The sequence below is a fragment of the Chinchilla lanigera genome, unplaced genomic scaffold (assembly GCF_000276665.1).
Source record: "Chinchilla lanigera isolate Chin_1 unplaced genomic scaffold, ChiLan1.0 scaffold00024, whole genome shotgun sequence".
NCBI classification, from domain to species: Eukaryota; Metazoa; Chordata; class Mammalia; order Rodentia; family Chinchillidae; genus Chinchilla; species Chinchilla lanigera.
The window spans coordinates 922,973-937,593 of NW_004955425.1; the positions used below are offsets into that span (position 1 = coordinate 922,973).

The 14,621-nt window shown below is 39.7% G+C and overlaps 1 protein-coding gene and 1 pseudogene across 1 annotated transcript in view; one reads left to right on the top strand and one right to left on the bottom strand.

Annotated features, from left to right (window-relative positions):
* The window catches only part of Ide (insulin-degrading enzyme), a 106,980-nt gene extending 103,512 nt beyond the window's left edge, over positions 1 to 3,468 (top strand). Inside the window, 3 exon segments of the mRNA XM_005385825.2 lie at positions 1,846 to 1,918; positions 2,584 to 2,651; positions 3,251 to 3,468. Coding sequence (XP_005385882.1) covers positions 1,846 to 1,918; positions 2,584 to 2,651; positions 3,251 to 3,346 — 237 coding nt within the window. The 3' untranslated portion in view covers positions 3,347 to 3,468.
* Positions 3,469 to 9,038: 5,570 nt separating this feature from the next.
* LOC102014068 lies at positions 9,039 to 11,062 on the bottom strand (annotated as a pseudogene).
* Between the last annotated feature and the right edge of the window lie 3,559 nt (positions 11,063 to 14,621).

A 14,621-nucleotide genomic window follows, 5' to 3' on the forward strand; every position in this document is an offset into this window, starting at 1 on the left:
CTGGTACCAAAAAACAAAGACAAAGCTCCTTTAAAAAAAAAGACTTACTCTCCCTTAAAATGTGGGGGTGGGGCATGAGGATACGTATTATCAAGCTTCAGCTAAGTGAAAAAGAGTGTTTCCCCAGCAGTGTTCCGGCTGGCAGTCTACTAAATAGCAGTAGGGTCGCCAGGGGAAAGTTTGGGAAAGACCACTCTCCTGCTTCCGTTCTCGGGCAGTCACAGAGGATATTAGCGTTTTAGAAGCTCTGCGGAGCACCACAGTGAAGAATTTACCCAATGTTTGTTTAATTTTGATTAACAAAAACATTTTCTAAGTTGATTTCATTGGAGATCCTTTTTGGGCCAAAATACCTGCAAACATCTCCTGGGATTCCAGTGATCCAGTTTACAAGAAAGTGGTTTGTGTTTTAAATTTGGATTGTCCAGAGTTTGTCAGGAAATAGAGAATAATCCTGAAACCAAAGAGTGTTCTGTCCACTGGTATCAATGGATAAGAGGGTAATGAAGGTTGGATGAGTGTAGATCTTTGAGCTAGGTGTGAGCTGTAGGCTCACACCCATAATCCCAGCATTCGGGAGGCTGAGGCAGAAGGTTGCTACAAGTTCAAGACCAGCCTGTCTCTTAATGAGACCCTGTCTCTAAATAAATAAATATAAATATAAATAATATAAGTATGTAGACCTTTTGAAGCAAACTTTAATCCAATGAGAAAGAAGTTGTCAGTGATGTATGTTACTGGAGGCTGGCATAGGCTGAGCTCCTTAAGGAGGCCGTGGAGGTTAGAGCAGACCTGTGGGGGAGTCTGGGTTGTTCTGCCAACAGGAAATGGGGCAGCCACGATGGTCAGCATGACTGTTCGACGTCAGCAGGGCTTCCTTTGCAGCTGTACAGGACCAGGCTTATAATTCCTGCTCCATAAATTACTTCAGTCTTGCCTAATGGTCTTTCCCCTGTGAGGGTATGAACTGGTAAATCTGGCTAAGGCATCAGAGGAAGCTTCATTATAATTTGTACCCCTTTGGAAAAGATAGTACAAGTCTAGCATCAAGGAAAGGCCAGGAGACATCTCCTCACAGGATCCACTTGGCAGCCGAACACTACTGACATTCATAGCGATAACCAAGGGGAGTCCCTCAAAGGAACATGGTGAGTAGAAGGAGCATTCATCACTTAGCAGCTGCGCAGCTCATGCAGGTCAAAACTTCTGTGTGTCTTAGAGCCCATGTCCATAAAATAGGCATCATTATGAAGTTTAACTTACAGAGGGTTAAGGGAGCTAACGTAGGAGAGTGGCCGATACCAGGCAGGACTCGATAAGTGTTGTTTTCCTTTCCCCTTCAGTAGATGAGGAGCCACGTCTTAGCAACAAGGCCTTGACGCAAAATCTGAGACAGTTCTTAGAGAAGCAAGGGCTGTGGTTGCCCCCTAAGTGAGCTCAGGCCATCATCTCTGTAAACTCAAAATCCTTAGGTGCAGCCCTGCACATCACCTCCCAGTGAGTACTGAGACAGGCGTTTAATCCCCACATAGGCACGTGTTAACCATGGGAGTTTGAACAGCTCACTGATCTCCTTGGACTGTTTTCTCAGTTGAACAGGCTTCAGAATAATTCTTTCCAGGGCTGGTGTTGTAGTTTGATGATAGAACACTCACCTAGTATTCAAAAGGACTTGGGTTTGAGCCCCCCCATACACCCCTCCCCACAGGTGAAATAAAATAACACGAAGCGAAAGGGAAACAGCGCTGTATCCGTGTGATGGCTGGTAATTTAGTCTTCAGAGAGAGCCTCATTTAGGGTTCCTTTGTCAGGCAGAAGGGTGACTTTGCTTTTCTTTCTCCCTAGGAAATGTTGGCAGTAGACGCCCCAAGGAGACATAAGGTATCGGTCCATGTTCTTGCCAGGGAAATGGATTCATGTAAGTATTAATTTTTACTTACTTTTAAGTGTACTTTTAGGATCAGATTGAACCATATGAGGGTTGTGCCTCATATCCCTGTTAGACTACCAGAATGTAAAGGGGCAGACAGAGGGAACCAGAGACGGCCAGCTAGTGTCAAAGCCAGATTAAGTGGGGAGGGAAAATGAGGCAGTGAAGAGGAGACGACAGTGCCAAGCGAGCCACAGGTTCGCAGGAAGACACAGCTGGTTGCTAATAGGGTGACTCCAAAGAAGTTGTATGAAGCCAGTTTATCTGCTCAGTCTTTCTAGTCTCCTAAGCCTGCCTGGCCGTACTTTGCCCTATGACCATTAACTTCCTGGCCTTCTGGGTTGTTTTACTGTGTCATCATGGGCAGCCAGAGCATCAGAGTCCAGATCAGACGTGGGAACCAACACTGCCGCAGCCAGTGCTTCATGAGCTCAGTGAGCTCAGTGACATCATCCGGCCATCACTGGGGCACTCCAGATAGAAAATAGGACAAACAGTCTAGTCCCTGGGAGCAGGCAGCTGAGAGACTCTTGAGAAGAACATGAACTGGGCCTGCTGCAGTTTCTTAATGCCCTGAATTGGGCATATTTGAAAGTTGCTCTTGCCTACAAGTAAGAGTTAATGAAAGCAATAAACCTTTCATTTTCTTATAGGTCCTGTTGTTGGAGAGTTCCCATGTCAAAATGATGTAAATTTGTCACAAGCACCACCCTTGCCACATGTAAGAGGCATTATGTTATGTTGTACTTCGATTTAGAAGTAGCTTGGTCTTCAGGTTTATGTCTACAAGACCTCAGACCATGTGTTACATGTCACCTTCTACTGTGTGTCCTTGAATTCCCGGCCCTTCAGCCTCTGCCCTTGTCTGCTGTTCCTTTCATTTGAACAGTTGCACCATTCTGTAGTAAGTCATCTCTGGCCACATGTGTTGAAAGCGCCTTAGATTTTTCCCTGGTACCCCTATATTTTAGTCATCTAGAGAGAGTGACGTTTACCTGCAGTGCAGCCAGGCGCTTGCTGGGTAGGCGCACAGCCTCTGCTGCTCCCCTGGAGCCTTGATGCTAAGCTCCTGGTACCAGCCCTTGTGTGTCCAAGAGGAACCCAAGTGTGTTCCTGCTCTTCCTGTGGGAGATGCTCACTGCAGGTTTGCATACACCAACCCGTGACCCCTTGCCGTACCAATCTAGAAGAAAGTTTGGCCAATGACAATATATGCAATAGAAACTCATGTTCCCTTGCCCTACCCCCTCAAAGAAGTTGATATCCGAGTCAGTCTAATTTTTAAATGAAACACGCTAAAAAGAAACTTTTTCTTTGCAGCCTGAAGTGATTCAGAACATGACCGAATTCAAGCGTGGTTTGCCACTATTTCCTCTTGTGAAACCACATATTAACTTCATGGCTGCAAAACTCTGAAGATTCTCCAAGGGTGGAAAAGTATGCGTGGATCTATTCCTGAGTCTTCCAGGCCTGGGGGAAAATCTTGGCCACTATAGTAGTTTCTGGTTCACTAATAGAGAGACAAACAGAAAAAAAAAGGTTATCAAATGTTATTATGTAGAAATATTAAAAATCCAAAGTAATTAAATGCAAAATCTTATAGTGTAGAATATTTTTAAAATACATGCCTCTTAAAATATTTTAAAATTTTTTCTTTTCATTTTTAAGAGAAAATTTCCTGATCTAACTGCTTAAAATAATGAATGATATTCTTAGATCATCCCTATTCTGTGAAATAGTCCTTTGTCTGACAGAGATAAAAGTTAGCTTTTTTAAAAAAAGCACCCTAAGTTGACGGAGAAGGCTTCAAAATATTTAAAAAGGTATTAATTGCCTTTTTAAAAATTGATCCTCAAATTTGCTTTCTACTTCATGGTTTCATATAAATCAGTGGAAAACATTTGGCGGATAATGCACAAAGCAAAGTCATTTTCTTTTATTAGTAAAATTACTGTTATATAAGGCATGGTTTTAATCTTTTTATAAACTATGAACATGTTTTTTATTCCAACTAGTAAAATGCTGGAAAATCCTAGAGTACCCTACTTATTTACAGTGCTAGAAATACAGATTTACCTTACATCCATTTTGTCCCAAACTGAATTTCTCAGGATTACTGTGGTTTCTTTCTGATTGAACTGTATTGACATTCTTACTGTTTATAGTTGGTTTGCAGTGTTCTATCAGTTGTACTTTTTCTCATCAACATGTTGCTGTATGTACTTAACAAGGACAAACGGTGTCAACTTCAGATCCTGCTGAGTGTGTGACATGCTTTTCCAACATCAGCTCTCGTAACTACCTATAACTTTTAACTATGTGAAATTGTGATTAGTGTATGAACCAAAATGTTTTTCCCCTTCATGAATTTAAAAGGCAGCAACTACAAAGCCACCTTTTTAGAGATACAAAAAAACGTAACTGTGCATTCTTAAATAGCAAATCTCCATAAAACTCTAAAATCCCTTGTTGCTACCAGTCTAACCTTGCCTTAAGTGTTATGTTTTTTAATATGTAAACATATGAACACACAGATGATGACTGGGGTGGAATTTAAAAAATATTTTTTTCACAAGATACTATTTTAGGTGAAATTGTTATTGAATAGATTTAATAGCTGTTTTAAAATATTATTAAAACTTGTTTAAGTTTTAATATTATTACTGTTATCAAAATTTGTTTGAAGAGAAATTGTGAATAGATTTCCACATACAGGTACTAGCAACAGTAAGTGGTCCTGCTGTCCACTAACTCAGGCAGAGAATGCGCTCTGTCTCCCCATATGACTTGATTTGCCAGGAATTCTTTCTGCAGAGTCATGTCTTTTCACATCTTAAGTTTTTACATTTCTAATTTTCCAAATCTCAATTTGGGGCAAGAATGATATAGTCACAACTAAGGAGACTGCTTTCAAAAGTGGGGCTCCAGTTCTACTGTCAGGTCAATGTGGTGCTGTAACTGTCTTTCTATCCCTGCCTTCAAGAGCCTCCTCATGTGAAGCCTGTCTTTGTCTATCGGAAGGTTTGTGAAGGCATCACTTCCTTCTGGTTTTATGCATTTATAGACTATGCAGCTTTTCATCAAACTGCAGATATATACGAGATGAATCTAAAGTTAGTCCTGAGTGTTTAAATCCATCACTGTAAAAGTAAATAAAAATCTACCTACTACCTTTTCTGTGGAAAATTATGTGCTATTGAATAATTTTTAGCTCTTTTTAAAAAATGAGTAAAATTTTAAAGTATCATTTTTATGAGGAAAGGCACCTGAAGAGATATAAAAGCAATCGTATGTAGTCTTCCGTGAGGCTGCACTTGCTGTTCAGTGTGCTGCAGTATTTTCTGCTTTCCAGGTTAGATCTAGAGCTGCCGTTGGGTCACTCAGGCATACTAACGGGTTCAGGAAAATTGGTCCCAGCCGCAGTCCATGAGCAATAACTGACTACCCCAGACACTGCTATCTACTCAATGCTTACAAAATGAGATTTGTGGAACACTAAGTTATTAGTTACCAGGGACTTTTAAAAAGAGGTTTTTTTCGATTAGTTGATGTGAAGGAGAGAGCATGTGACACAGCCAGTATGGTGGAGTCCTAGGGTTATCCTGTTTACAATAAATCGCCTGAATTAAAACTCTGGACTTGGCGTTTGTATTATTTGTTCAGTGCTAGTGAGAGAATACAGTGGCTGGCCCTCAGCCTTCTTCTCAGCGTCCCCATTTGACATGGCTTCTTGGTTTCATGATTCCTGATATGAAGGTGTGTTAGTGATTGGCTGAGATCAATGGCTCAATTTCACACTGTAATGAAAGGATCACTTTTTTAAAACAGGAACTTCCATATCTGAGACTGAACTCCTTGCTATAAGTACAGTCACGAACTGGAAACCTCAAAGGATTCGTCTGTGGCCTTACAGGGAGGAAAATAACAAAACATTTCTCTCCTTTATAGTCCCTCTTTACAGCTTCTTGCCGCATCCGTAGGCAAGATGTTTTGTGTAATCTCTGACCTGTGACTACTTCTCAACTATCTACTCACGTGCTAGCCACCTGGCTCAGTCAGGTGTTTGGAGAAGAAAGCTGGTCATTCCTGTTTCCAGCCTAGGGCAGTCAGCCCACTCAGCCAGCACTGTGCTCAGAGATGATTCAGGAGCCCTATCCAGAGGTCCAGAGAAAGCCTATGTTTTTTGGCCTGGGACAGTCTTCCTTTCTCTCACATGTGTATAAGAAGGGCCATTAGGTACGCCACCCTCCCTTCGGTGCCTTTATCGTATTCTGGGTGGGAATGTTCTTTGGTTTTTGGAGATAAAGAGTCTCACTATGTAGTTCAGGCTATCCTTGAACTCATGTAGCCCAAGCTGTCCTTGAGCTCACAGTGACCCTCCTGCCTTAGCCTCCGGAGGGCTTGGATTATAGGTTTGGGTCCTTTAAGCCTGGCTTTTATTTAACTTTCAAGAGTCAAAATTCCATTCAGATCTTTAGATTCTAGATCGCATTGTTCCACATGATTTCCTGTAATGATAGCTTCGGAGTTCATCAATATACTTGATGCTTTCCTGTTCGTATATAACTACCTTTCTCACACAAATCATCTTACTTGATCACCAACTTTTGTGTATTTCAGAAAGCATCAGGCCAGATCTCACAGTTTATGCTCTTCTTCTGTCCACTGTGGTTTCCACTTTGCTAGGATAAATTATCACCACTAAATGTCTTACAGAATTCAGCAGTGACTCTATCAGGGCCTGGGCTTGCCTTTGTTGGTAGGGTTTTAATTACATCTTCAAGTTTATTGACTGATACTGGTTTATTTAGAATTTTTATATCATCTTGATTCAGTTTTGATAATTCACATATGTCTAGGAAATTGTGCACTTCTGTTTTCCATCTTTTTGGAATACAGATTCTCAAAGTAGGTATTGATGATCTTCTGGATTTCTGAAGGACCTGTTGTGAGTTCACCCTTCTATTCCTAATTGCATGGATTTGAGTCTTTTCTTTCCTTTTTTTTTTTTGATAAAGTTGGCTAAGGATTTGTCAATTTTATTTAATCTTTTAAAGAACCAACTCTTTGATTCCTTGTTTCTTTGCATTGTTATCTTAGTCTCCATTGCATTAATTTCTGCTCTGTATAATTTCCTCCTGTATATGAGCTTCGAGCTTGACTTGTTCTATTTTGATAATCTTGAGTTTCAACCTTAGGCTGTTTATTTGACCTCATTCTATTTTCCCGCTGTGGTTATTCACCACTGTAAATTTCCCTCATAGGACTGCTTTCATTGTGTCCCACAAGTTCCAGTATGTTGAACTGCCATTATTGTTGAATTGCAAAAACTGTCTAATTTCTTCAGTTTCATCTGCTACCCATCTGTGACTGTGGTTGTTCAGGAGGGTGTTACTTATGAAGTTCCCTGTGTTTATGATGTGGTTTCTTCTACCATTGATTTCCAGTTTCATTGTACTATGGTCTGATAATATGCATGGGTAATTTCAGTTCTTTGCAATTACTTAAGCATGTTCTGTGAGCCAATATGTGGTCTGTTTTGGAGAAAGTCCCCGTGTGCAGCTGAGAAGAATGTGTATTCTGATGCTCTCAGGTGGAATACTCTGCCGACATCTACTAAATCCATTTGTTCAAAGTCTGGCTCAGTTTTGGTACTTCTTTGTTGAGGTTTTGTCTAGTTGATCTGTGTGTGACAGTGGGTATTGAGGACCCCCAATATAGTTATATTAATGCTTATTTGATTTTTCATGTCCGTTAATATTTGTTTTATATAGTTTGGTGTGCTGGTATTTGTTGCATTTATATTTATGATTGTTATCTCTTCCTCTTGGATTGTTCCCTTTACAAGGATGTAGTGACCTTTGTCTCTCTTAATCAATCTTGGCTTGAAATCCATTTTGTCTGCAAATAAAATCACTACCCCTGCTTTTTTCTGGGTTCCTGTGGCATGGAGTATTTTTTTCCATCCTTTTATTTTCAGTCTATGAATTAAGTTAAATGTTTCTTGTACACAGCATATTGTTGGATCTTGCTTCTTTTTTTTTTTATTTTAAAGAGAAAAAAACCCAGAATTTCAAAACAAGATAATAGGCTAACAATGGTTAATGCATTGCATATTGTTATCTTTATATTAGTTACTCAGAGTACAAGATATAGGCATTTAATTATCCAAACAATATTACAACAAACTTTTCTTTTCAATGACTAAAAGAAATTAGTAGTATAACTATCATAATGATCTTGAGTATATATATATATGTTTTTCCTTCTTTTCTCCTTTCCCTGAGTTTTTCTTTCCTTCTGAAGATTTTCTTCCCATTTTACAGTGTCTGTTGTACATTTTGGATCTCATTTACTCTTTCAGCTTCTCACACTAGGGAGACAATACAGTGCTTGTCCATGTGCATCTGGTTTACTTCACATATGAGTATGGTCTTGAGTCACATCCATTTCCCTATAGAAGTCTCTAGTTTATCCTTCTTTATGGCTAAGTAGTATTCCGTTGTATAAAAATACCACATCTTTTTTATCCATTCCTTGGTTGATGGTCATTTGGGTTGTTTCCAAGATCTAGCTATTACAAATTGTGCTGCTGTAAATATAGGTGCACATATATCACTGTGGTATGATGTTTTATTGATTGGTTGATTGTCTTTTTGAGATAAGTTCTTGCTGTGCAATTCAGGCTGGTCTTGAGCTCACTTTGTAGCCCAGGCTGGTCTCGAACTCACAACAATCCTCCTGCCTCAGCCTCTGGAGTGCTGGGATGGCAGGTGTGTGCCATCACGCCTGGTGTGGTATGGTGTTTTTAATTCTGGGAAGATACCTAGAAGGGGAATGGCTGGGTCAGATGGGACCTCTAATCCTAGTTATTTTTTAAGAATCTCCACACTGATTTCCACAGTGGTTGCACCGTTCTACATTCCCACTGACAGTGGAGAAGGGTTCCTTTTTCTTCACAGCCCCTCCAGTATTTGCTATTGGTTGATTTCTTTCTTTTTTTGGTCTTTTTGAGGCCCAGGCTGGCTTCAAACTCACAGTGATCCTCCTGTCTCAGCCTCCCAAGTCCTGGAATTATACAGGCATGTGGCACCATGCCCAGCTCAGTTCATCTTTTTATTGAAATATTTTCTTATGTTTCTTAGCTAGCTGGGCACTCCACTACACTGTTGTTGATGTCATGAGGGTGCCTCGTGTCCACATTGCAGCCTGCAGACTGGCTGGTCCCTAGGATTTCTTTAACGGTTCCAGAAACTTCCCTGGCTAAGAACCAGTGCCACATCTGTCAGGCAGTGTTGATGATCTCATCAAAAGTGGTGTTTCCACTGTGTTTAATGTTTCTCTGCTTCATTCTTTCTTGTGGCTCCTTGAGGGCTTTGAGGCACAAGGCACCACTTCAATCTCAGCTATCTGTTCTGACTGGTCAGTTTTACCATAATCCTCAGACTCTTCCAGTCCCCAGTTGCCTTGGCAATGTCATCATCCACATTTGTTGGAGACAGACCCAAGGGACTGATCTTGGGGGCCAGGGCAGACATGGTGTCAACTTCGCCACCGGTGCACCTCAAGTACACGACTTTGATCTTATTGGGGTCAAACTTGGCAGCATGGTGGAGATGGCTGGTGTCAGGGGAGCCTGGATTTGGGATGACCAGAAGAAGTTGTACCTTCGCTGCCTCCTCGCCAGAAACCTAGAACTGTTGGTTGATTTCTTGGTAAGAGCCCTTCTTTCTAGGGTGAGAGGGAATCTCAGTGTTGTTTTAATTTGAGTCTCTCAAATGACCAGTAATGTTGAACATTTTTTCATATATTTATTTGCTGTTTGTATTTCTTCATCTGAGACCTGTGTATTCATCTGAGATCCCCATTTTTGGACTGGGTCTTTCAAATTGGGTCTTTAAATTTTTTTTTTTTTTTTTTTTTTAGTTCTTTATATGTTCTCGATAGTAAGTCTTTGTCTGAGGAACAGCTGGCAAACATTTTTTCCCTCCTGGTGGGTTGTCTCTTCACTTTGTTGGTGGTTTCTCTTGCAATGCAAAAGCTATTTAATGGGATCTCAGTTGTTGGTTCTTTGTAATAGTTTCTGTGTGATCGGGGTTTTATTCATAAAGTCTTTGCCTACACCAATGTCTTCAAGAGTTTTACCTATTGTGTCTTTCAGTAGATTTTAATGTTTCTGTTTTAATATTTAGATCATTGATCCATTTCAAATTTAGTTTAGTGCATGGTGAAAGATATGGGTCCAATTTTAGTCTTTGGCATGTGCAAAAGCCAGTTTTTCCAGCACCATTTATTAAAGAGGCTATCTTTCTTCCCGTGAATGTTTTTGGCACCTTTGTCAAAGCTAAGCTGGCTAGTGTGTTTGGAGCTGTTTTTGCATCTTCCGATGTGTTCCATTGGTCTTTGGGTCTGTTTTTTCTTGCCAGTACCATGCTGTTTTTATCACAGCTGTATAGTGTAATTTCAGGGCAGGGATTTTGGTTGCCCCTGCCTTGTTGTCTTTGTTGTCCAGAATTCCCTTGGCTATTCTAGGTCTCTTCTGGTTCCGAATGAATCTTAGGATTGTTTTCTCTAATTCTGGGAGATACGCTATTGGAATTTTGATCAAGATTGCAGTAAATCTGTATAACAATTTTGGAGTTATGGCCATTTTCACTATTGGTTCTTCCTACCAAAGAGCAAGGGGTATCTTTTCATTTTCTGATATCCTCCTCAATCTCCTTTTTCAGAGTACTGTAGTATTTTTTTTCCCCACACTATGAAAATGCTTTAATGGTGTGTCTTATCAGGATATGATATCAGGACAAAGATAGCAATGCACACAGTGAGACAGGATTATCAGAGCACACTGGGTGAATAAAGTGTTCACACCTCTTCCACACATTATCAGCTAACAGCTCTAGGCCACCTCCTTCTCAGACTTGCCCTCCTCTTGTCCATGGTGTCCTGGTACTGCTGGTACTTGGACACCAGGTCGTTCATGTTGCTCTCAGCCTCAGTGAACTCCATCTCATCCATGCGCTTGCCTGTGCACCAGTGCAGGAAGGCCTTGTGCTGGAACCTGACTGTTAACTGCTCCAGGATGCCCTTGAACAGCTCCTGGATGGTTGTGTTGTTGCCAGTGAATACCATAGTTTTCAGTGAGAGGTCTTTTACATCCTTCGTTAGACTGATTCCTAGATATTTCATTTTTTTTGGATGCTATTGTGAAAGGTGTTATTTCCCTAATTTCTCTCTCAGTGAGTTTGTTATTCATGTATAGGAAAGCTATTGATTTTTGAGTGTTGACTTTGTATCCAGCTACACTACTGAATTTGCTTATTAATTCTAGCAGTTTTTTAGTAGTTTTTGGGGTCTTCTGTGTAGAGTATTATGTCATCTGCAAATAAGGATAGTTTAACTTCTTCCTTTGCTATCAGTATTCCTTTTACTTCTTTCTCTTTTTTAATTGCTCTGGCTAAAGTTTCCAGGACTATGTGGAATAAGAATGGAGACAGTGAACATCCTTGTCTTGTTTCTGATTTTAAAGTAAAAGCTTTTACTTTTTGTCCATTGAGTATGATGTTGGCTGTTGGTTTGTCATAGATGGATTTTTATCAGATTGAAATAAAGACCATCTATTCCAATTTTCTGCAGGGTTTTTATAATGAATGGATACTGGACTTTGTCAAAAGCTTTTTCTGCATCTGTTGAGGTGATCATGTGATTCTTGTCCTTAGCTCTGTTAATATGGTGTTTATTACATTTATTGATTTATGTATGTTGAACCATCCCTGCATCCCTAGGATGAATCCCACTTGGTCATGGTGTATAATCTTCTTGATGATTTGCTGCATTCTATTTTGCAGTGTCTTACAGAGGATTTTTGCAGCTGTGTCCATTAGGCAGATTGGCTTGTAGTTCTCTTTCTTAGTTGGGTCCTTTTCTGATTGGTATCAGGGTAATACTTGCTTCCAGGAATGAAATTGGGAGTATTGCTTCCCTTTCAACTTCATTAAAGAGTTTGAGAATTAGTGGTATTAGATCTTCTCTAAATTTCTTGTAGAATTTAGCAGTGAATCTGTCCGGCCCTGGGCTTTTCTTTGTTGGTAGGTTTTTAATTACGTTTGATTTCATTGATTGTTATTGGTTTATTTAGGAGTTTATATTTTCTTGATTCAGCTTTGGTAACTCATATGTATCTAGAAATCTGTCCACTTCTGCATTTTCCACCTTATTAGAAAACAGGTTGTGTTTTCAGAGATGATCTTCTTGATTTCTGGAGAAGGATTTCACCCTTCTCATTTCTAATTGCGTGGATTTGAGTCTTTCCTTTTTTGAATAAGGTTGGCTAAGGGTTTGTCAATTTTATTTAATCTTTCAAAGAACCAACTCTTAGATTCATTGAGTCTTTGTCTTTTTTTCTTAGTCTCCAGTGTGTTAATTTCTGCTCTGACCTTTTTTTTAAGGTAGCAGTCAGGCTGAGTTTAGTGATAGACATAGACCTGCCCATCCCCTACCTAGCCTATGGCCTCAAGAAACCATAAACAGCCCAGCGGTAAGCTGTGGTTCTGTGTTAAGACAGGTATCCATCATCCTTTAGACTTTGTGCAAAATACTAAATATTAGTACTCCTTCTGAAGCTGCTCGTGCAGCCCTAGAACCTGGCTATAGTAAACCTGATAGTGCAGGACTCCATTCATATGAATGTTACAGGCCACATAGTTGGAGCCCCTGCAGCCCCAGATGCTGGACTCAGTTTCAGGAGTGGAAAAGGGCATGATGCCTATTTAGGCTCTAGGGCCCACTTAGGCTCTGGACTGTAAGAGCCATGGTGGCTCTGCAAGTTCACTTCTGCTATTCAGGGCATCCCTGCAGCCTCACTTGCCATTATGGGGCAGTCTGCTCTGATGTTTATACTTTCTTCCCTTGTACAAGGTTTTAGCTTACCTGTTCTTTCTCTAGTAGTTTGAGGTTCACCATTAAGTTGTTTATTTTTGCTTGCTCTGTTTTCCTGATACAGGTATTCACTGCTATGAATTTCCCTCGTAGGACTGCTTTCATTGTGTCCCATCAGTTCCAGTATGTTGTATTGTCATTATCATTTAATTGTAGAAACTAATTTCTTCTTATTTTCATCTGTGATCCATTAGTTGTTCAGGATGGTGCTGTTTAATTTCTATGTGTTTATGAAGTTCTTGTGGTTTCTTTTGCTGTTGGTTTCCAATTTTCATTGCACTATGGTCTGATATGCATGGGATAATTTCAATTCCTTTGCATTTACTTAAGCATGAGCTTAATAGTCTATTTTGGAGAATATCCCATGGCAGCTGAAAAGAATGTATATTCTGATGTTTGTAGGGATGGTTTGGCAGTCATAAATTTATTCAGTTGTTCTTTGTCATGGAAGTATCTTATTTCTCTATTGATTTTGAAAGATAGTTTTGCAGGGTAGTTTTTGCTGAATTTCTGGGATCTTGATTATTATATGTCTGATGTAGATTTCTTTTGGTTATGGTTTATTGGAGTTCTATATACCTCACTTCCTGCATGTCAGCTTGTTTTCACATGCTTTGGAATGTTTCTGCTATTAATTTTGCAAAGTCTTTGTGTCATTTGTGTTGACTTCTGCTTTTTCATTGATACCTGTCAGTCTTATATTGTTTTTCTTTGCATCATCTTGCAGCTGTTGAATTGTTATTTTCTTGTTCCATGTTATTTTTAAGAGATCTTTACTTCATGATCATTAACTGTGATCCTGTCTTCAAGATCTGAAAGTCTACTCAAGTTTTGTTCAAGTGGTTTTGCCAGCTTTCAATGGAATTTTTAATTTCCTGGATATCTCTTTGAATGTGTTTCATGCGTTCACATTCTTCCTATATTGTTCAATGTTTCCATCATTTTCCTATGCTCCTCTTTTTTTATCTATACAGTGATCCTTCATCTGTTGTGGGAATAACATTCCAGAGACCCCCATGATAGGTGAAAATCCACAAAGTAGAGGTATTATATTTATTTTATTGTTTATATATATTTTAAGGCTTTATAAGCCTTCCCACACACCTATAAACCTTTCCCACTCTCTTATTAACTTTTCCCACACTCTTATAAAAACACTTCATATGCTCTTAAACACTTCTGAACTCTTAAACCTACGTAATTTTACCAGCATGTACAATTTTATACAGATACTCACCAGTGAAGTATACTACAACTTGAATGATGAAGATCATGAATTGTGTAGCTGTGCAGTTCTGATGGTGATGAAGGTAATGATGATGAGATGAACTGGTGCTTAGGTTCACTGTTAGAAGCCTTAGAAGGAGCAGAACTTTTGAGTGGCATTGTAGAGCTTGAAATAAATTCAGACTTTTACAGAAATTTCTCAAAACACAACACCGCAGAGCAACACTGTGTGCAGCAATGAGATGTTGAAGAGGACAAGGAGAGATGCTGAACGTATGGGCATAGTGTAGGAGAGCAAACAGACCGATGCTACAGTCACTGAGCCAATCAGCACTCAGGATACAGAATGCAGTGCTGTAGTTGCTCGCCTTCCATTCCATCAGCCAATAGTGTGCCATGTACAATCTCACACTGGCAAACTTGCACAAGTGGTAGTGGCATACCACATTTCCATTGTGTACAGTACTGTATTCATCTGCTGATGAAATACATACTGTATTTTTAAAATTTAATATTCTTTTAATAT